Below are 22093 nucleotides of genomic sequence, written 5' to 3'. Positions count from 1 at the left end.
AAAGCTTTGCCGCAGAAGATTCTGGTCTGTGGTGTTCTTCCTGGCCGGTCGTGAGAACGCGTCTAATAACAATTGGTGCCGAATTCCGGGACGAGAAAATCCGGGACGAGAAAAAACTCGGGACTGGCGCAAGGAAGATCCCTCATTCCAGAACCAGAACTGCGGGTCGCGGTAATAAAGGTTCCCATAAAACAGACTGTTGAGAAGGATTCAACTACATGAATTCAGAACTTTTCAGCTGGGGAACGGTGGATACCAGTAAGTATAGCTTTACGAGGTACGCCTGGCCTTGAACTTTCTAACGAAATTCAAGACAGTCTATCAGAAGTAAAGTGGGGAATAGCTTTACAAGGTACGCCTGGCCTTGAACTTTCTAACGAAATTCAGGACAGTCTATCAGAAGTAAAGTGGAAAATGGCTTTACGAGGTATGCTTGGCCTTAAACTTTCTCTAGTGTTAGAAGCCCTTTTGTTCCTTTTCACATGTTATCAAGTGATTAAGGCAGGGCTAAAAATTCTAGATGAAATTCAGGACAATCTATCAGAAGTAAAGCGGGGAGAGAGAGTAGGAGCAAAGAGAAAATATGGTTCACAAAATAAGTATACAGGCCTTTCCAAGGGTCTTGAACCTGAGGAAAAGTTTAGGTCAGGTAAGAATACCTGGGGAGAGATTAGAAGGAAGGAGAAGGAAAAAGAAAAGAAAAAAGATCAATCAGCGGAGGCTTCTAAGAGAAGGAGCCTATACTCATCACTAGATGAGCTCAAGGAGCCAGTTTTTAGTAGTTCTGAATCAAATGAAAAGGCTATTAGGGCCTGGAAGGCGCTCTCCCGAGCAGGTGAAGCCACTGGACAATAATGACAGAGGCAGGCTCTTGCAGCCTACAAGGTCTTATTGTCTACCCTGGAGTTGTAGATCAGAATTGTAAAGGGGAACTTCAGGTTCTCTGTTCTTGTCCTCAAGTTGTCTTTTCTATATCACAAAGGGACAGAATAGCTCAACTAATAATAATTTTGCCAAGCCTACATGGCTGTTTTTTCTTCTTCTGGTATTCCTTGAGCTGCCAGAGGGATTGGTTCTACTGAAAGTGATTCTGATTACTTAATAATGCCTTTAGATTGTTGTCAAATTTTATCTACTCACGTAGGGGTAAACCCTCGTGGCGTCAGGCCATTACAGGTCTGACAGATGGATGTCACGCATATTTCCTCCTTTGAGAGAAATCAATATTTACATGTTTAGATAAGAAGAGATCACCTCCATACCTTAAATGATTTTCAAAAGCTGTTGGGAGATATTAATTGGCTCAGACCTTTTTTAAAGATTCCTTCCGCTGAGTTAAGGCCTTTGTTTAGTATTTTAGAAGGAGATCCTCATATCTCCTCCCCTAGGACTCTTACTCTAGCTGCTAACCAGGCCTTACAAAAAGTGGAAAAGGCCTTACAGAATGCACAATTACAACGTATTGAGGATTCGCAGCCTTTCAGTTTGTGTGTCTTTAAGACAGCACAATTGCCAACTGCAGTTTTGTGGCAGAATGGGCCATTGTTGTGGATCCATCCAAACGTATCCCCAGCTAAAATAATAGATTGGTATCCTGATGCAATTGCACAGCTTGCCCTTAAAGGCCTAAAAGCAGCAATCACCCACTTTGGGCAAAGTCCATATCTTTTAATTGTACCTTATACCGCTGCACAGGTTCAAACCTTGGCAGCCGCATCTAATGATTGGGCAGTTTTAGTTACCTCCTTTTCAGGAAAAATAGATAACCATTATCCAAAACATCCAATCTTACAGTTTGCCCAAAATCAATCTGTTGTGTTTCCACAAATAACAGTAAGAAACCCACTTAAAAATGGGATTGTGGTATATACTGATGGATCAAAAACTGGCATAGGTGCCTATGTGGCTAATGGTAAAGTGGTATCCAAACAATATAATGAAAATTCACCTCAAGTGGTAGAATGTTTAGTGGTCTTAGAAGTTTTAAAAACCTTTTTAGAACCCCTTAATATTGTGTCAGATTCCTGTTATGTGGTAAATGCAGTAAATCTTTTAGAAGTGGCTGGAGTGGTTAAGCCTTCCAGTAGAGTTGCCAATATTTTTCAGCAGATACAATTAGTTTTGTTATCTAGAAGATCTCCTGTTTATATTACTCATGTTAGAGCCCATTCAGGCCTACCTGGCCCCATGGCTCTGGGAAATGATTTGGCAGATAAGGCCACTAAAGTGGTGGCTGCTGCCCTATCATCCCCGGTAGAGGCTGCAAGAAATTTTCATAACAATTTTCATGTGACGGCTGAAACATTACGCAGTCGTTTCTCCTTGACAAGAAAAGAAGCCCGTGACATTGTTACTCAATGTCAAAGCTGCTGTGAGTTCTTGCCAGTTCCTCATGTGGGAATTAACCCACGCGGTATTCGACCTCTACAGGTCTGGCAAATGGATGTTACACATGTTTCTTCCTTTGGAAAACTTCAATATCTCCATGTGTCCATTGACACATGTTCTGGCATCATGTTTGCTTCTCCGTTAACCGGAGAAAAAGCCTCACATGTGATTCAACATTGTCTTGAGGCATGGAGTGCTTGGGGGAAACCCAGACTCCTTAAGACTGATAATGGACCAGCTTATACGTCTCAAAAATTCCAACAGTTCTGCCGTCAGATGGACGTAACCCACCTGACTGGACTTCCGTACAACCCTCAAGGACAGGGTATTGTTGAGCGTGCGCATCGCACCCTCAAAGCCTATCTTATAAAACAGAAGAGGGGAACTTTTGAGGAGACTGTACCCCGAGCACCAAGAGTGTCTGTGTCTTTGGCACTCTTTACACTCAATTTTTTAAATATTGATGCTCATGGCCATACTGCGGCTGAACGTCATTGTTCAGAGCCAGATAGGCCCAATGAGATGGTTAAATGGAAAAATGTCCTTGATAATAAATGGTATGGCCCGGATCCTATCTTGATAAGATCCAGGGGAGCTGTCTGTGTTTTCCCACAGGATGAAGACAACCCATTTTGGGTACCAGAAAGACTCACCCGAAAAATCCAGACTGACCAAGGGAATACTAATGTCCCTCGTCTTGGTGATGTCCAGGGCGTCAATAATAAAGAGAGAGCAGCGTTGGGGGATAATGTCGACATTTCCACTCCCAATGACGGTGATGTATAATGCTCAAGTATTCTCCTGCTTTTTTACCACTAACTGGGAACTGGGTTTGGCCTTGATTCAGACAGCCTTGGCTCTGTCTGGACAGGTCCAGATGACTGACACCATTAACACTTTGTCAGCCTCAGTGACTACAGTCATAGATGAACAGGCCTCAGCTAATGTCAAGATACAGAGAGGTCTCATGCTGGTTAATCAACTCATAGATCTTGTCCAGATACAACTAGATGTATTATGACAAATAACTCAGCAGGGATGTGAACAAAAGTTTCCGGGATTGTGTGTTATTTCCATTCAGTATGTTAAATTTACTAGGGCAGCTAATTTGTCAAAAAGTCTTTTTCAGTATATGTTACAGAATTGGATGGCTGAATTTAAACAGATCCTTCGGGAATTGAGACTTCAGGTCAACTCCACGCGCTTGGACCTGTCCCTGACCAAAGGATTACCCAATTGGATCTCCTCAGCATTTTCTTTCTTTAAAAAATGGGTGGGATTAATATTATTTGGAGATACACTTTGCTGTGGATTAGTGTTGCTTCTTTGATTGGTCTGTAAGCTTAAGGCCTAAACTAGGAGAGACAAGGTGGTTATTGCCCAGGCGCTTGCAGGACTAGAACATGGAGCTCCCCCTGATATATGGTTATCTATGCTTAGGCAATAGGTCGCTGGCCACTCAGCTCTTATATCCCATGAGGCTAGACTCATTGCACGGGATAGAGTGAGTGTGCTTCAGCAGCCCGAGAGAGTTGCAAGGCTAAGCACTGCAATGGAAAGGCTCTGCGGCATATATGAGCCTATTCTAGGGAGACATGTCATCTTTCATGAAGGTTCAGTGTCCTAGTTCCCTTCCCCCAGGCAAAACGACACGGGAGCAGGTCAGGGTTGCTCTGGGTAAAAGCCTGTGAGCCTAAGAGCTAATCCTGTACATGGCTCCTTTACCTACACACTGGGGATTTGACCTCTATCTCCACTCTCATTAATATGGGTGGCCTATTTGCTCTTATTAAAAGGATAGGGGGAGATGTTGGGAGCCGCCCCCACATTCGCCGTTACAAGATGGCGCTGACATCCTGTGTTCTAAGTGGTAAACAAATAATCTGCGCATGTGCCAAGGGTGTTTTATGACTACTTGTGCTCTGCCTTCCCCGTGACGTCAACTCGGCCGATGGGCTGCAGCCAATCAGGGAGTGACACGTCCGAGGCGAAGGAGAATGCTCCTTAAGAGGGACGGGGTTTCGTTTTCTCTCTCTCTTGCTTCTTGCTCTCTTGCTTCCTGCACCCTGGCTCCTGAAGATGTAAGAAATAAAGCTTTGCCGCAGAAGATTCTGGTCTGTGGTGTTCTTCCTGGCCGGTCGTGAGAACGCGTCTAATAACATAACACAACTTGTATTTCCAATATACTAAAAATCTCTTAACTGGCATACTGGACGTCTCAAACCTATATAATATTTACATATCAAAATAAATGAGTCATTTTGAAATTGAAGAATTAAATCTCAGCATTCAACACTTATAAACTGTGATACATGTGTTTATTTAAGTGCTCACCAATAAATATACATGTTACTTATATAATGGCCTAGGTTTCGGTTTCTGAGCTGAATTCCTTATGGCCACCATAATTAGTGTGCATGTAAAAAATTATTACTCTTTTATATTTTCTGTTTGGATGCCTCTGATCATTACGGGAGGATAAAACACTCTCTGTGAACTGAAACACCACAAGCTAAAGAGGTTCACTTGCAGATGCTGAACTTAACAGTTGGTTAGGAATCATTAAGTCTTCCATAAAATTCTTGGGTGATCATAAATGTCAAATAAATCTACATTAACAGAGTACAAACTTCCTCAGATCAGTTAATATCTAGTGCTGACAGAATATGTTGACGTGTGGAGAAATTCTATTATTGATTCTGCTACCAAGGTTTCTTCTAATCTTCACGTTTTGTTTTGTTTTATAGAGATTAACACTTATTAACCTTTCTTCAAGCATGATAATTTATATGAAATTATATATATACTATACTATTTTCTCTGATACTGTATAATCATCTCATTTCAATTCAATCTGGGTCATAAAAATGAAAGAATTTAATACCAATATATAATTCCTAAAGAGAAGTAAACTATACTTTTCTCTGAAATACCTGGTATAATCTACATCCCATGACATTGATATAATACATCTTCCAGAAAGCAATGAGGCAACATAGGCCAATTCTAATTACGTATGGCATTTATTTCCACAAATATATTGTATTATCATGGTAAAGATTCAGTAGATAAACAAAAAGATGTAATACTTACATTCACATTAATGTGAGAATGTCTGTTACATGATTTTAACCATTCATTCAGAAACAAGTGATGTTGCATTGTATATTATTTGTTTTGATAAATGTGAAAACAATGTAGTGGTATTTAAGGATATGTTGATGTTACTCCTATTATTAATTATTGTGAATGTGCTTTTGAAAAATTAATGGATAAAATATTTTTCCTTAAACAGTTTAATATATTAGAACCTTGCTAACTTTGTCCTAAAGAATTTTTCATTAAGTAATTTTACATTAGACTTTTATTTATTTCCTTACAAAGATGTCTATCAATTTGTCATCATTTTGTTGTAAATACATAGTGTTGCTTTTTGAGAAATGGAATAAAGTAAAACCATAGGAGGTATGAAATACCATTTGGTTTTAATTTAGGAAAAGATGTTGGCTATTCACAAAGTATATGATCACTCATGAGCTACATATAAACACACAGATAGGCAGACAGGCAGGCAGGCAGACAGGCAGACAGATGGCAGAGAGAAAGATTCAACAATAAAAAAAAATAAATGCCCAATAATTTGGAAGAGAAGAAGAGGAGGTAAATATAAATGTTTTTTGAGAGGAACAAATTGAGTCATAGTATATTTATCGAAACTTTATTTACAAACTAAACTGTAAGTAAATTCAGGCAGGAAAACAGATCAAATTTGGAGTGAAGTTAATCAGGATTATTTTAACAGTTATTTAGATGATATATCATACATACATACATACATACATACATATTTCCAGAGCATGAATTATATATATATAGTAATGTAATTTTTATATTTTAATATAAAATAATATAATATAAATAATGCAATTTTATATTTTAACATATAAAATATAAAATCATATGATATATGCATACATTATATATATATATATAATAGAATATAGACAGTTCATATACATATGTATAAAATATGTTTCAATTGAATTATATACAATACATTTGTGTATATTTTTTTGCAGAAACCTCAAAACTGGCTTTTTCATTTACTTTTTTATTAATCATTTTATTCAATTACATTTCAAATGATATCTCCCTTCCCGGTTGCTCCTCCACAACCTTTCCCATTCCATTTCCGCCCTCCCCTCTCTACTTTTCCTCCATTAGGATGCTCCTCCCCCCACTCATCTACTCCTGGCTCATCACTCTAGCATCCCCCTGTGCATCAAATCTCTACAAGATCAAGGGCCTCCTCTCCTATTAATGTCAGATAACATTATTTAACTAAAATGTAATTTCCTCATGTTCTCTCTCCTTCTCCGTCTTATATCTCGTATGCCTGTTTCCTCATCCACAATTCATTTTCCCCTTCTTTATTTTTGTTACCTATACATATACATGGAGACATCCATAAATGTGTATTCTGAGTCTACTCAGATTACCTGTATTTATGTATTCTTAGGACTGATTTAGGTTTAATCAACCAGGAAGCTCATCTCCTGGGAAAATTAATTTCCCCTTTTCTTAGAAGTTAATCACTTGTATTTTTTCATCTAGCTATAGAGCACCACAAAAGTTCCCTCATCGGTATTTTTAGGCTAACTATTGCTGGAGCTGTCAAAGCTTTAGGTCCAATTATTCCTGAGATTTCACAGGTGCATTGCTTCCATGACTAGATGGTACAAACTCATAGAATAATTCCTGGTTTCTCTGGCTCTTACAAACATTCTTCTCACTTTTCTGAGATGTTCCTTGGTCCATAGGAACACAACCATTGAAAATGTTTATGTGTTAAGGATGAGTACATTTTTAGCTGACATTTCCATTTTAAGATTATGCCTTTTTTGACATTATAATTGTATCAGTTCTACTTTTTCTTTTCTCCCTCCAAACTCTCATCTACACCACCGTTTCTTATAAATTGAAATATAATAGTTAATCATTTGTTTCTATCGAATAAGAAACCTTAATTAGCATATACTTAGCCAATAAAAGAAGCAGCGTTTGTCTCTCAAACAATTGATCATTTGCGCTGAGAGATGCATTATTATTTTTATAGTGAATTTGCCAATTATGTATGAATTATACAGGTGATGCTTAACTTGAAGTAACTGTAAAAATTAATTTCAAAGTCAATGAAAATTAAGAAAAGCATAAATATATGAAATTATGTCATAGTCTTTGTGTTGTAGAATGGTGGATTATAAAGTTAATATCTATAAAATATGAATAAGAATTAAGATGAAGTATAAATATGCCAAACTTTTAGAATGTTCAGCCTTTGTTGAATATGAGTATATACATGCATATGCACATAAATATGTGGTTTTGTCTATATCCTTCCTCAATCCTCATTGTTTTGATCAAGGACAGATCAAATCTGAAACAGTATAATTTTAAGTTGCCTAATTATAAGGTAATTGATTCTTAATTTTACATAACTAGCCTGGAGAAATGGCTCAGGATAAATGAGTGCTTGCTGAATAGAATTGAACACTTGAGTTCAGAACCCAAACTTACCTAAGAACCTGTACATTCCCATGATCACCAGTAGCACCAGTGATGGGGAGAGTGAAAACAAAAGGATACCTGGACTGCTAGACCGACCAAATGCTTAGCTCAGCAACTGACCCTGTTTCAAACTAGAAGGACAAGGAGAGAACAGGACGATAGATTTACTCCTTACACTGTCAAACCGAAGCATATGCATGTACTGAAACATGAATATGTGAGCATATGTCACACTCACAAGGATATACATAAAATAATTATGCAAAATAACAGCTTCATAATAAAGAAGAGTGGGATTCTTCTCCAGAAATCAAATTCCTAAGTAAGCTATCATAACAAGGGTATTCTGTGAATTTATATAAAACAGGTTTTATTCACTCAAAATATTTTGATCTAATTTTCCACACAGTTAACTAATTATGTTGTGTGATACATAAATCAAATATATTAGGTTTTTTACTTAGTACAAAGCAAAGTAATAACATTAAGTATTCAAGTACTTAGTTTTTTGTTATAAGAAAATTATGCCACTATTTGTCATTCTCTCTCTTTTTTTTTTTAAGGAAAGGAAAACTTGATAGCAATGTGGTGTGCCAAGTGGGATTCATTGCATTTCTTTTTCTTCTTTCTTACTTGAATAATTATATGTTAAAGGCACTTAACATGTAAAATATTATGAATATCTTCAGTTAGCAAATTATGGCTTTTCTGAGTTTCAGAAAGCAAAGACATCTGGTTTAGGTCTTGAAACTAGAGCTGGGTGTCTATGAAAAAATTAAAGAGAAGCATAAGAGGAAATAGAAAACAAATGAAATTTTTAGGTTCAAGGGACAATTTAAGAATATTTTCTACGCAGTGCCTTATACACAAATTAAATGAATCATCTCTGGGATAATTCTTTACAGTATTTTAATCATTACATTAGATGCATTTTTTTAAAGCACATGGATACATACCTTGTCCTTATGTTGAACAGCTGGGATGGTTAAGATTTTGAAGCAATGGATGAAATGCTTTCTTTTCATACGTTTTATTATTCCATGAGTTTTAATTAGATTGAGATTTTGGTTAACGATTATATTAATAGCTATTTGCTACAAAATATCCTGCTTTGTTCAATAATGTCAAAAAAGGCAAAAAAGACAAAACAACCCAATTAGAGTCACAGTTTTTACTTTCAGCAGTTAAAATACATGGGGCAATTATGATATTGATTTTCTGGGCGATTTTATGAAAGTATCTGTGAAGAGACCTGAAAAGTCTACTTAATTCTGTATTCTTCTTATCATTCTTATGCATAAAGATATAGTACTTCAAAAGATGATGTTTCATAAGGATCATGACTTGAAGTTGTGTGTTAGTAGAAACACAGAGAAAAGTTCAGTTCTTTGAAATACTTACTTGGTATCTCTTAATGTTCATTATAGATATGCAATTAATTATGTCCATAAGTTGAATTCTAAAAATAATGCTTACTTATATGTCTACTTTTTAAAAAAATAAATAAAGTAGATATTTACAAAGAGATTTAGCAATATTAAGTCAATTAATACTTCTTGAAACTCATTACTATAATGTTTGCAAATGCTTTTCAACATTATTTATTTCAGCTACAGGCTGCTTTAATACATTTGATAATATTTTCAATTTCCTCCACTCATCACACATCTTGGAAAAATCATAAACAATATGCAACAATGAATGATTTAATAGCTCATTTTACAAAAATGCATGTTTACTATCTGCAGAACTTAAGGGAATGAAGTCTATTGATATAGGTATATTCTTGTTTGTATATTACCTAATAATTTGTCCTTTGAAATGGGAAGAACAGCATGATTTTCTTTAACATGATCATTTTGTTTGTTTTATAGAATGGGATTTATTGTAGATTAAGACCTAAATCTGGGTTACTGTTAATACATCTTTTCTCTAGGAACATTTGTCATCAAGGTGACAGCCAATGACGCAGATGATCCTTCAACTGGCTATCATGCTCGCATCCTATACAACTTAGAACGAGGTCAACCATACTTTTCTGTTGAGCCAACAACAGGTATATGTGAATTTAAAAAAAATAATACAATTCTTCATGATTCTCAAGAGGAAAAATGTCTGCACAAATCATTTGGTTGAAAACATGTTCTATGGTAGACGACATGTTTCAACATAATGTGATGTCATTCACTAATATTTAAATTAAATAAGACAGTTTATGATTCAGAGATTGGATTTTCCATATATCTCATGGAATATTTATATTGTGATAAAAAATCTATGCAAAAAATCGTATAAGTCTATCAGAGATAAAAAAGAGCAAAGAACTGTAAAACTATGGGAAGTAAATATTATAGAAGATAACCAGACATCATATAGCAAAAGACAGAAAGCAAATTAAAACGTCCAACCTTCAGTAAATATCAGGAGCATAAAGCTAAAAACCAAAAAGAGGCATGTGCATTCCTAACCAGATATCTCATTTACTGTATAATATTAAATATATATGGTGTCACATATGTTAAGGAAGTCCATTATGAAACAGCTTTTATTTTGTAAACTTTTGTCTTTATGTCTGAAACAGGGCCATTTCATACTTTTTTGTTTGCTTGTTTGTGTCCTGTATTTTTTTTTCTGTTTCAAAGTGGCTTTTATTTCTATTGGATATTTTCTTTATTTACATTTCAAATGTTATCTCCTTTCGGAGTATTCCCCGGGAACTCCCCCATCCCATCTCCTCTCCCCTTGCTTCTATGATGGTGTTACCCTACCCACCCACCAGCTCCTGCTTCGGAGACCTCTTCTTCATATGCAGCTGGAACCATGGGTCCCTCCATGTGTACTCTGTTGTAAGATCTTTTGGGTACATATGCTCTAGAGCAGTATAGAGATTGATTGATTCCCAGATTCTTCAGGAAAATCCACCCTGATTTTAGAGTGGCCAAACCAGTTTGCCCTCTCACTAGAAGTAAATTTCATCCTTCCTCTGCTTTTTTTTTTTTTTATCATTTCCAAATTTTATCATTTACATTTCCAATGCTATCCTAAAAGTCCCCCATACCCTCCCCACCCACTCCCCTCCCCACCCACTCCCACTTCTTGGCCCTGGCATTCCCCTGTACTGAGGCATATAAAGTTTGCAAGACCAAGGGGTCTCTCTTCCCAGTGATGGCCGACTAGGCCATCTTCTGCTACATATGCAGCTAGAGACACGAGCTCTGGAGGTACTGTGTTAGTTCATATTGTTGTTCCACCTATAGGATTGCAGTTCCCTTTAGCTCCTTGGGTTCTTTCTCTAGCTCCCCCATTGGGGGCCCTGTGATCCATCCAATAGCTGACTGTGAGCAACCACTTCTGTGTTTGCTAGGCCCCCGCATAGTCTCACAGGAGACAGCTATATCAGGGTCCTTTCAGGAAAATCTTGTTGGCGTATGCAATGTTGTCAATGTTTGGAGGCTGATTATGAGATGGATCCCCGGGTGTGACAGTCTCTAGATGGTCCATCTGCTTTTTAATTTTTTCCTTTATTTGTTTTCTTAATTTTAAAATATAAATATTTAATTCCTTCATAGAATCTTGTTTGCTAAATTCTGACTTTATACTAGGCATTATACCACATAAAGGAGTTTTCAAGGTTTGACTCGATGACCTCTTAAATAATAAGAACAATTTAAAAAATTATAAACATAGGCTTTTTGTCATAGAACTTAGAACACTCTAATAAACATGTGGATATAAATTAATACATATGATTAAGCAGTCAAGAGTTCCCAAGTGAACATAAAGGTTCAAATGAGAAAAAAAGTGAAGGTAACTTTAGATTTCTTATAAATGAAGTTTTGCTGAACTCAGGATGATGACCTAAGTCTGTTCCAAAGTAAAGTACAGACTGGCCTACTGAGTTATGGGGAAAATCTAAAAGACAGAATATTAAATATATAAATTCATTCTTTAATTGGGAAAAACTGAGGCTCCTGAAATACTTTGATTATACTTGCTATACTATTGTATTATAGTTATAGTCTTATTTAGTAATATGATAATAGTCCTGATCAAATTAGTGTTCAATTTTACTATTGTTGCAGATCTCTATGTTAGTGGCTTGCATATGTCAGAAAGAGTGTTACATCATAGGATAGTTAAGATGTTAGCTAGAAAAGGGTCATGAGAAATAATAACTGGAATTGTATTATTTATTTTTAAAAGGAGTCATAAGGATATCTTCTAAGATGGATAGAGAGTTGCAAGATACATACTGTGTAATTATTCAAGCCAAGGACATGCTCGGTCAGCCTGGAGCCTTGTCTGGAACAACAACCGTATCAATTAAGCTGTCAGATATTAATGACAACAAGCCAATATTCAAAGAAAGTAAGTAGAAAGTAACTTGGATTTCCATTTTATTTTAAATTGTGTGAATATGCAGCTTAAATTACATAAAATAAACGTGCTATTTGTTTATACCATTGAATTAATCTAACGTGAAAACATCAGAGAAAAAGTAATAGCTCTGTGCTTTACTGCTGCAGTGACAAATTCCCACAAGCTGATGACTTATCTATTGTTTTTTTTAAATCTTTAGTATGGGCTTACTACAGTCAAAATTCCCTGGACATTTCCTATATCTCTTGGGCACAATCTACTTCATTCTTTTTTAGACTGTTGATATTTTTACATTGTCTGTGTAGCTAGTATTAGATAGAGTTTCCTTAATGGCTGTTAGCGGCGGCGGGGGGGCGGGGTGTCATTCCTAAATGCAAAGGTTTTCTGAAAATTCTTGACTGACCACACATCTCAGCAGCATCTAGTAAACTACACTATTTAGTTTACTATTTCCACTTCTATTTTCACATGATTAGAGTAGAGAGCAAAATGAATAAGGCTAAACTCTCCTTGTCAAGGCCAAATTATTAGCAGATTAATTCTATCTGTGAGTTTGATTCCTTTTGCTATTTCCAGAAACATATTCATGAACTCACAGGGAATTGAGACGAATATTTTTTTGGAACTGTTCTTTTGTGCATCTGTAATAATAATTTAACAAGTAATTTTAGTTCTTTTTCTTGAAGGAAGAAAAAGTTACATTTGCTCTAATCATTTATTACACACATCAAATCATGAGAAATTTTCAGGTAGTCATAACTTAGGATCAAAGATAGATTTACTTGTATTTTTTAAAACATGAGCAATTATCAATTATTATAAAAAATACCAGATGAAGAGAATAGTAGATACGATTATTAACCATAGCATATTTTTTGGACTTTGATTATAGATATGCAGAGATGAAACTGTCACTCTGTTTGGCTTCTAGTTTTAATAGAGTTTAATATTTGTTAAGCTATTTTTATTTTGTTTTGTTGTTATTATTTTATTGCATTTATGCATTTTTAAGGTCTGGTGTCAGTCTGTAGGGCCCAATGATTTCCAACTCATATCAATTCTTCTGCCTCAGTGTTCTAAGAGCAGAGAAAAGTCATGAGATATAGCATCTGGTAAAAACTATCTCTTAATTGCCTGTGCTTCTGCCTGCCTATCTTTTGCATTCCTTAGAACTGTTTCCTTTTGCAATTCTCTCTATATACTAGCACCTTCACTGACAGGATGGCACTTTACCTAGTTGTTTATGCACCTTGGCCAATCAGTATGGATGGTTTTCCAACTTTCAACTTTTGTTGAACTTTTTTTTTTTTAATTTTATTTTTTTTCTTTTCCATTTTTATTTGGTATTTAGCTCATTTACATTTCCAATGCTATACCAAAAGTCCCCCATAGCCACCCACTCCCCCTCCCCTACCCACCCACTCCCCCTTTTTGGCCCTGGCGTTCCCCTGTACTGGGGCATATAAAGTTTGCGTGTCCAATGGGCCTCTCTTTCCAGTGATGGCCGACTATCCTTGCCATTACTCAAGGGGGGTTAACAGAATTATAGCTATAGTAGATTTTAATGTGTAAGCACTTACAAAACTTTCCTTCTTTAATGATTATAAAAATAACCCTACTCAGCCAATACTTGCCAATCATAGAAGTATTAAATCATTTATCCTAAAAAAAGAGTGTTATATACTTCATAATGACACCATCTACAATTTAAATAGACAGATATAGCATATATAACACTGGTGGTATTAGACTAAAATGGAATTTCTCCTTTTATATATGCTGCATAGCTTTAAGATGTGATATATTTTCAAAAGTTCATGCTATAATCTCACCTCTCCTTTGACTCTCTTATGCTTAGGTATTTCTCATTCCAATTAATATCAAATTCAAATATTGTAGTTCTCATGCAGAAATCTTATTATCTGAATTGATTGAAATCAATCTTAATGATTGGCAAGTAAAACACTACACTGCATGCAAAGTTATTGATTTAGTTCACAGTATACTGTGCCAAATGTACTTCAAGTGAAATTTCTTACTTTGTCTGAATTGATGATTGATACAACACATTTCATGATAATTCTTGTTTTCAACAGTCTGTTAGCAAACTAGCATATGCATAGACGTAACAAACAGAAACACACATATATCATGCACACCATATCACACCACACACTTACACAAACACATACACACACTTAACACATCCACACGCAAACACATATACACATACACACATACAGAGACACAAATGTTACACACACACACACACACACACACACACACACAGATGAATACTTAAAACCCAGACATAAAAGCACACAACTCATCATCTGATAATGGAAAATACTTTTATTGAAAGCTTTTAGCCATTTGTTTTCATGTTTTATTTCTTACACCAAAACTGAAATAGTCTGAGAATTCTCTTGATTTGGCCTTTAAAATAGTTAAGAGCCTCCCACTACTTCAGTTCTCTGTTCTTGTTTCACTGCAATACCTTCATCTCTCCTCTCGTCACAATGAGTTCTCATCTAATTTTTGTGCCTGTATCATTGATCTATTTTCTCTACTCCACATAGCTTTAGTGAAATTGATAGGTGCACAGCAGATATCCTCACCATAGTGTTTCATCTCATGGAAAACAGTCTAATTGTTGATACAAACTAATTTCAAGTAATGCTTAAAAAGGATCAGTCTTTATTGCCCTGTCCATGAGGACCTGAATCAAACTCTACAATTTGTCCTGTGCCCTTCTCTTAGAACACTTAAGACTTTGACCTTTTGATATTCTAGTATCTTATTTCGTCAGATATCACTAATTTTAGTTCATATCCCAAAGTTTTTTCAACTATGAATGCATCTTACATTAGCACAAACTAAAAACAATTCCCCTACAGTATCACCTTCCCACTTACAGACATCATGATTATTACCTGCTTCCTTTTTAAGACCATAAACTGAAAAAAAATTATATACATATTATTTCTCAAAACTTTAGATCATGACTTTGAAAGGAGTCTATGTTGAAACAACATTAAAAAATAAAAGGTGAACTGCATAGAAAAAAGTGTGGAAGAACGAAATACTTTGGGTATTTCTAGTTTTGAAAAGAGTAGCTAAATATAAACTCAATAACATGTAAGTCCAAAGATTCATATTTCTATCATTTTTATGACTTATTTAGGTGTATGTGTCTGACAACACCATATGAATGTGTGTCAAAAGACAGCATTCAGATCCCCTAGAAAACGGGTTGCAGATATTTGTGCAGCACCTGAGATAAGATAGGTTCTCGGGATACAACTTGGATGTTCTGAAGACTAGTCAGTGCTATTAACCATTGATCCATTGCTCAATTCCCATAAACAACTTTTAACTCTATGATACCAAGTCACTATTTTACTTTCTTTAATCACACATGTTTTTCCACTGAAAGAAATTCTAGGGTACAAATTGTTACTTTTGCTCTAAAAATAAAGTGGTAGAATATCAGGAATTTTTAACTAGTGTTTCTTTCACATTTAAAACAATACGAAGCTTCCAAAGAAAATCTGTGAAATGATTTGAGGAAAGTCATAAAAGAATTAACATGTCTTTAAATAATTTCATTATGTAGACTGCTTTTGACCTCACAAATTACCATGTTTAGAATACTGACATGAAAGAATATTTCTCTATTTCAACATATACTGTGAATAATAGTAAATATACTTTTATATAGTTTTATATGTACAAATCTAAGAGAGATAGAAATATTGAGATATAAAAATGGTGGCAAAAAAGTCACGTTTTTTTCTAGAGACTACAAATACAATATGTGAAAATGTTAAGTTTAATGTGTTAAAAATTTATCCAAAATATCTGGAACTTTGCTTGTAAAGGTTTCTACCGCTTCACTATATCTGAATCTGCACCCATTGGAACATCAATAGGGAAAATTATGGCATATGATGATGACATAGGGGAGAATGCAGAGATGGAGTACAGCATTGAAGATGATGATTCAAAAATATTTGACATAATCATTGACAATGACACCCAAGAAGGGATAGTTATACTTAAAAAGGTACAGACATTTAAATTATTTACTTCAATGAGTAGTGCAAAATCTAAACAAAAATATATAATTATTCATGGTTATTGGTTATATTTTGCTTCCCTCATAGTTTAACTGAAGAGATCATCATATGTAGCTTGGAAATGCAAATAATTTAGAAATGAGTGATGTAGTTTTATAAAATACTTTTTAATTGGGATGTTCAAATATAAAAAAAAATCGTGATGAATAATTTGGAAAAATACCTTAGCTAATAAGACATTAATTCTCAATTTTGTAAAATATTTAAACTCATAAATTCATAATATTATTACTGAAGTAAATTACAGTTATTTCAAATAATCATATAAGTAAGTTCTACTTTTAATTCCCGAGTAATGAGTATAGGGTATGAATTTGCATATATTAAAATCAAGGTTAGATTAAATGTATTGAGACACGAATAAGTTAAGTTTTTAAAGTTAAACCTTGTTTCATTGAAATTATTTCTTCTCAACATGCTGCATTATTTGTAGAAAGTTGATTTTGAGCAGCAGAGCTATTATGGCATTAGAGCTAAGGTTAAAAACTGCCATGTGGATGAAGAGCTTGCACCTGCCCATGTTAACGCTTCCACAACCTACATTAAAGTTCAAGTAGAAGATGAAGATGAACCTCCTGTTTTCCTCTTACCATATTACATACTTGAAATTCCTGAAGGAAAACCATATGGAACAATTGTGGGGACGGTTTCTGCCACAGACCCAGATCGAAGACAATCTCCTATGAGGTAAGTTTTTAGATATGAACATTAACATTTTCTTAACTGATTAATGGGAAGTTTCAATTAAATAATATTTACTGAAAACATAAAATGAGGGTTTTGTAAACTATATTTCTAAATTTAGTACTTAACAGATTTGTATCAATGGAATATAAAAGTTTAAATATTCTAAATGTTTATCAAAATGCATTGAAAAAGTCAAGGTGGAAAATATGTAATAGGCAATCCTAACCTAAAATACAGCACAATACCTGTGTGTGTGTGTGTGTGTGTGTGTGTGTGTGTGTGTGTGTGTACAAATGTGTGTGTATACATGTGGGCTTGCTCATGGTAGATGTGTTTGGAGGACAGATAACAACTTCTGGGGAATGGTTCTATTATTTTCCAGTGTGGGACCAAGATATTAAAATTAGATTTTCAGTTTGGTGACAAAAACCTTAATCAACTGAGCTATCTTGCTGTCCCCTCTAATACTTTAAATCAGGAATAGGTATGAGGAGATAGAAAATCTTGACTATCCCACTTCAGTCCACAAATTATGGCAATCCATATTTCACTTATATGAATAATATTTAATTTAAATCATTTTTAAAAATTCAAAAATGTTTAGGAATAAAAGGAATAAAGGGACTTAAGTGAATGGATTCAATAAATTTCTGTGTTGTAGAGAAACAAATATTTCCTAATTATTAAAAAAAAAAAAAAAAGCCTAATGCCCAGGCCTAGCAAACACAGAAGTGGATGCTCACAGTCAGCTATTGGATGGATCCCAGGGCCCCCAATGGAGAAGCTGAAGGAAGTGCCCAGGGAGATGGGGGGATCTGCAACCTTATAGGTGGAACAACAATATGAACTAACCATTACCCCCACAGAGCTCATGTCTCTACCTGCATATGTATCAGAAGATGGCCTGGTGGGCCATCGGTGGAAAGAGAGGCCCATTGGTTGTGCAGACCTTATATGCCTCAGTACAGGGGAACGCCAGGGCCAAGAGGTGGGAGTGGGTGGGTGGGGGAGTGGGTGTGGGAGGGTGTGGGGGACTTTTTGGGATAGCATTGGAAATGTAAATGAAATAAAAAGCTAATTAATAATAGTAAAAAGCCTAGTTTTAGTTGTAAAGTTGTGGTTGTTTTGCCAAAATAGAAAGTATAATCTAAATAAATATAAAATCGAGGAAAATACCTACTTTTACTGATTTTTCTTTCCCAATAACTTTTCACAGCTCACTATCCAGAGAATATATGCATTCTTGTACATATTGATTTGGGTGCTGAGAACTCTTTTACTCTTTGGAGGCACAGCTTGGACCCAGAAGGAATACTTGTGTCGTGTTCAGATAAACTGATATATAATTTCCTTTAAAAAAAAGAAAAAGAAGCAAGCAAACAATCAAAAAACCCTCTTTCCTTAGGATGTTGCCTTCAAAATGCATGTTTAATGATAAAATTCTAATTAACCCTTAAGTGGAAGAAAGGTTAGGACTTATGTTTCTCATAAGTCCAATAAAACCTAGCAGTAGAAATTCTGGGTAGTGTGTCTATATTCAAAACACATTATTTCATGATCTGTACAATAACTTGTGATTATAAGGAGATTATCACAAGGGATTAACAAAAGATCATTGCATTTACACAGCTACATAAAATCTTCCCGAGAAGACATTTTTCAGCTTTATCTGTGCCAAGAATTGGCTCCAAAGACATGTTGAATGATAATGCCCACTTTTTAAAGAATAGGATATTTTAGGGACACAATTACAGTAGAGATAAAAGCAAGACAAAACCAAGGGTGGACATTAGGACAAAATGTCTGCAGACCCGTTAGAACTCTGAGGTACACAGGGAAAAGACTGCCATGTGACATGTACTCAGATACTGAAGTGTTGGTTGTAAAAGCCACAGGATGGATACTTACGACTCTCAGGAATCCAGAAGTCAAAGAAGGAAAGGGCTTGCTCTCCATGACAGACTTGAAAGACATAGCTCTACGGCGTGAGAGTATACTTTTAGATGAGATTATATTTCCATGAACTGACTTACTATATTCTGTATTATACACACACACACACACACACACAAACACACACACACACACACACACGTATATATATAGCTACTGGGGAAACTTCTTATGAATTGGAACCAATATGTATAAAGAGACATGTCATTATTTATAGAAATACAGTGATTTTGATAATGAAAATGATAAAGGATAGAAATAATCATTAAGTTCACTAGACTGGCAAATCCTGCTTCTATTTAATTGTTGTTGAGAAAACTGGCAGGTGAATGTTTGAGGAGAAATTTGATGAAACATCAAAATGCTATCAACAGTTCTTTTTAAATAATAATAATAATAATAATAATAAAGGCATGGAAAGACTCCTCTAGTGGAGAAACTATCAGACACTGCACTAGTCAAGTGATCAAGTATGTATACAATTACTGTTACCAAAACAGGGTCAGGATCATGTATGATTAATGTGATACTATTAAAAAAAACTTGTGTGTTATTCTTACCAAAATTATATGAACATTATTTTCACGGTTGACTATTATTTCATAACCAATTGGTACGATCCTACCTGGGGAAGACTACTTTCCCAATCTGAGGTTTTTTTTTTTTTTTTTTTTTTTTTTTTTTTGGGAAACCTGTAATATTTTTGTATGGTTGAAACCCTTGCCTTTTTCTCATCCACATTGTCATGCCTATAGATGTTTTACTCTTTTATCTCATGTTTAAGCAGTCAATCTGATGACATTTCATGGTTGTAGCTTCTGACATTACTAGAAAACAAAATATCACAAACATCTGATCCTCTTACTCCTTCAGTCTTTCAGCCGTATCTTGAGAAATATGCCATGAGCAATAGGTGTGGGACAGTTTTCCCAATGCACTGGGACTTGGTTCCACAACTCTGGGAATTCATTTGGTTGTGATTTTTTTTTTTTTATAAAAGCCTATATGTGTTGTAAAGAGAAGTTTCCTTGTTGAGAGGTCAAAACTATACATATCTGTAGATACAACAACAATGAGCTTGTCAGGATACCCATAAGAGGGTCAGCAAGCACTAAGGGCCTATATTTTGGTAGTAACCAACAGCTCTCTAATACCTAAGATCCATTCATCAAGAGGAAAATTTTGTCTTACCCTAGAAAGCTAGGCAATTACTCAGTACTTGTGAAGTCATGAATCTTGGAAAAGAACCTCCAACAACCAGTTTATTAAACCTATAAAATCCCCAATTCTGTGTTGTTTTGTTTTATAATTTTTTTTGTAGTCTAATTTTTTGTGTGCAATCTGGATCAATTTATTTGGTCTTGACTATTCTACCTAAATTTCAGCAAATGTTTATTTAGCTACGAACAAAAACCATTTATCTCAAAATTCTAATGGGATTTCTTGGAAACAGTGTTTTACAGGAAAAGGATTAGATTTGAAATACGAAATAGAAACCATTAAAGTACCATTTAATTCTACAGCAAATTTGTTTAATCAAAAATGCACCTACTTGCAGATATTTATGTAAAATGTGTCAAAATACTTAACATTGAATTAATCTAAAATTGAACTCTAGTCTAAAGTATCATCCTCATTCATATTTTAAATTTCTTTTGAACATTAAACCTCAAATTAGGATAACATTTTTAGAAAGTTGTCAACTCAAGTATAAAATATTCTCACCCCTACCACATAATTATCATAAATCTAAAATATATTTGTGTAAAGTCCTCAAGAAAGTGTTGGTAGAAAGAAACCAGCTAAACCCCAGGTATTATGCCTCTTTAATTGTTATTATTTATCATTCTCAAGCAGACAAAACACACTGGGTGCCTCAAAGGATTTTTATTCCAGAGCTGAGGACTGAACCCAGGGCCTTGCACTTGCTAGGCAAGTGCTCTACCACTGAGCTAAATCCCCAACCCTGAATTATTGTGTTTTAAGTTTGAGACCATTATGCAGACTATTTCCTGAAAGAACTTGTAACCCAGCTACTTTCCAAGAAAAGTAAATGAAATTCACCATCAGTATGTTTAACCCGAATGAACAAATAGATTTAAATGGTTTCTAATATTTGAAGTTTATCTCCCAAAAGAGTTAAGTGTTAGTATGTTTCACCTTTTACTGACCTGCAAGACCAAGGATCTGAGGAACTGCAAGAATAGGGCAGATTCCATCCAATGCTTTGGATAACATTACTTCAGTTTCAGGGTACTTTCAAACACAAATATAATAAAAGACACGACAAAACTAAGAAAACTTGTAGAAAAAAGTCAGTAAGCACATACTAAATATTAGCAGAGCATCCTTTTACCGTAATGTTCTCAGGCAGACCAATTTACATACAATTGCCTGACACACACTATAGATTATATCAGGGAAAGCACAAAAGCAAGGCTGAAGGCCATATCCAGATTCATGGTACATTGAAGAAAGCACTAAGCATATATTTTCACTAAATTGGGTTCTATAGCTATTATTTGACATCCAACAAGAATAAATATGTCTTACAAATTAAATTTAAATGTTTGACACTGAAACCACAGAATCACGTTCAAGAATAATGCAGGGGACAAAAGGTATTTGACGTAGAAGGCCCTCAACCCTTTTTTCCTGGAGCCACTCTCAAGGTCCCCAGGGTAGTGTTTACCATGCGTTGTTGTTTTGATTATGTTTCAAAAGATTGTAATGTAATGAAATTTATTTTATTAAACATTTATATAGAGGTATATATTTTTATATGTGATAGAGCTTATTCACTGAAACAATGCTCATGGTATAGAATAGAAACTAATAGGAGAAGATGATTGATCAAAGATCTTAGTCACATATTTCATTCCTGACCTTGTTGTACTTTGGTTTATATGAGACATGTCTCTTGCAATTCTTTTGACCAAGTCATTAACCATTAAAAATCTCTCATGATATAGGTAGGA

At 35.0% G+C, this 22093-nt stretch overlaps 1 protein-coding gene across 5 annotated transcripts in view; it reads left to right on the top strand.

The window, feature by feature from the left end:
- Window positions 1-22093, top strand: part of Cdh19 (cadherin 19, type 2) — an 89600-nt gene that overhangs the window by 35444 nt on the left and 32063 nt on the right. For all 5 annotated transcript variants that reach the window (XM_011247991.2, XM_006529520.2, XM_017320389.1 and 2 more), the window contains 4 exons: window positions 9893-10012; window positions 12160-12324; window positions 16218-16402; window positions 16909-17162. In XM_011247991.2, coding sequence (XP_011246293.1) covers window positions 9893-10012; window positions 12160-12324; window positions 16218-16402; window positions 16909-17162 — 724 coding nt within the window. The remainder of the gene's footprint in view (window positions 1-9892; window positions 10013-12159; window positions 12325-16217; window positions 16403-16908; window positions 17163-22093) is intronic.

Source organism: Mus musculus, chromosome 1, assembly GCF_000001635.26.
Source record: "Mus musculus strain C57BL/6J chromosome 1, GRCm38.p6 C57BL/6J".
Lineage (NCBI taxonomy): Eukaryota > Metazoa > Chordata > Mammalia > Rodentia > Muridae > Mus > Mus musculus.
The sequence above is the reverse complement of the archived record's forward strand: the minus strand, read 5'-3'. Positions and strand labels throughout refer to the sequence as shown.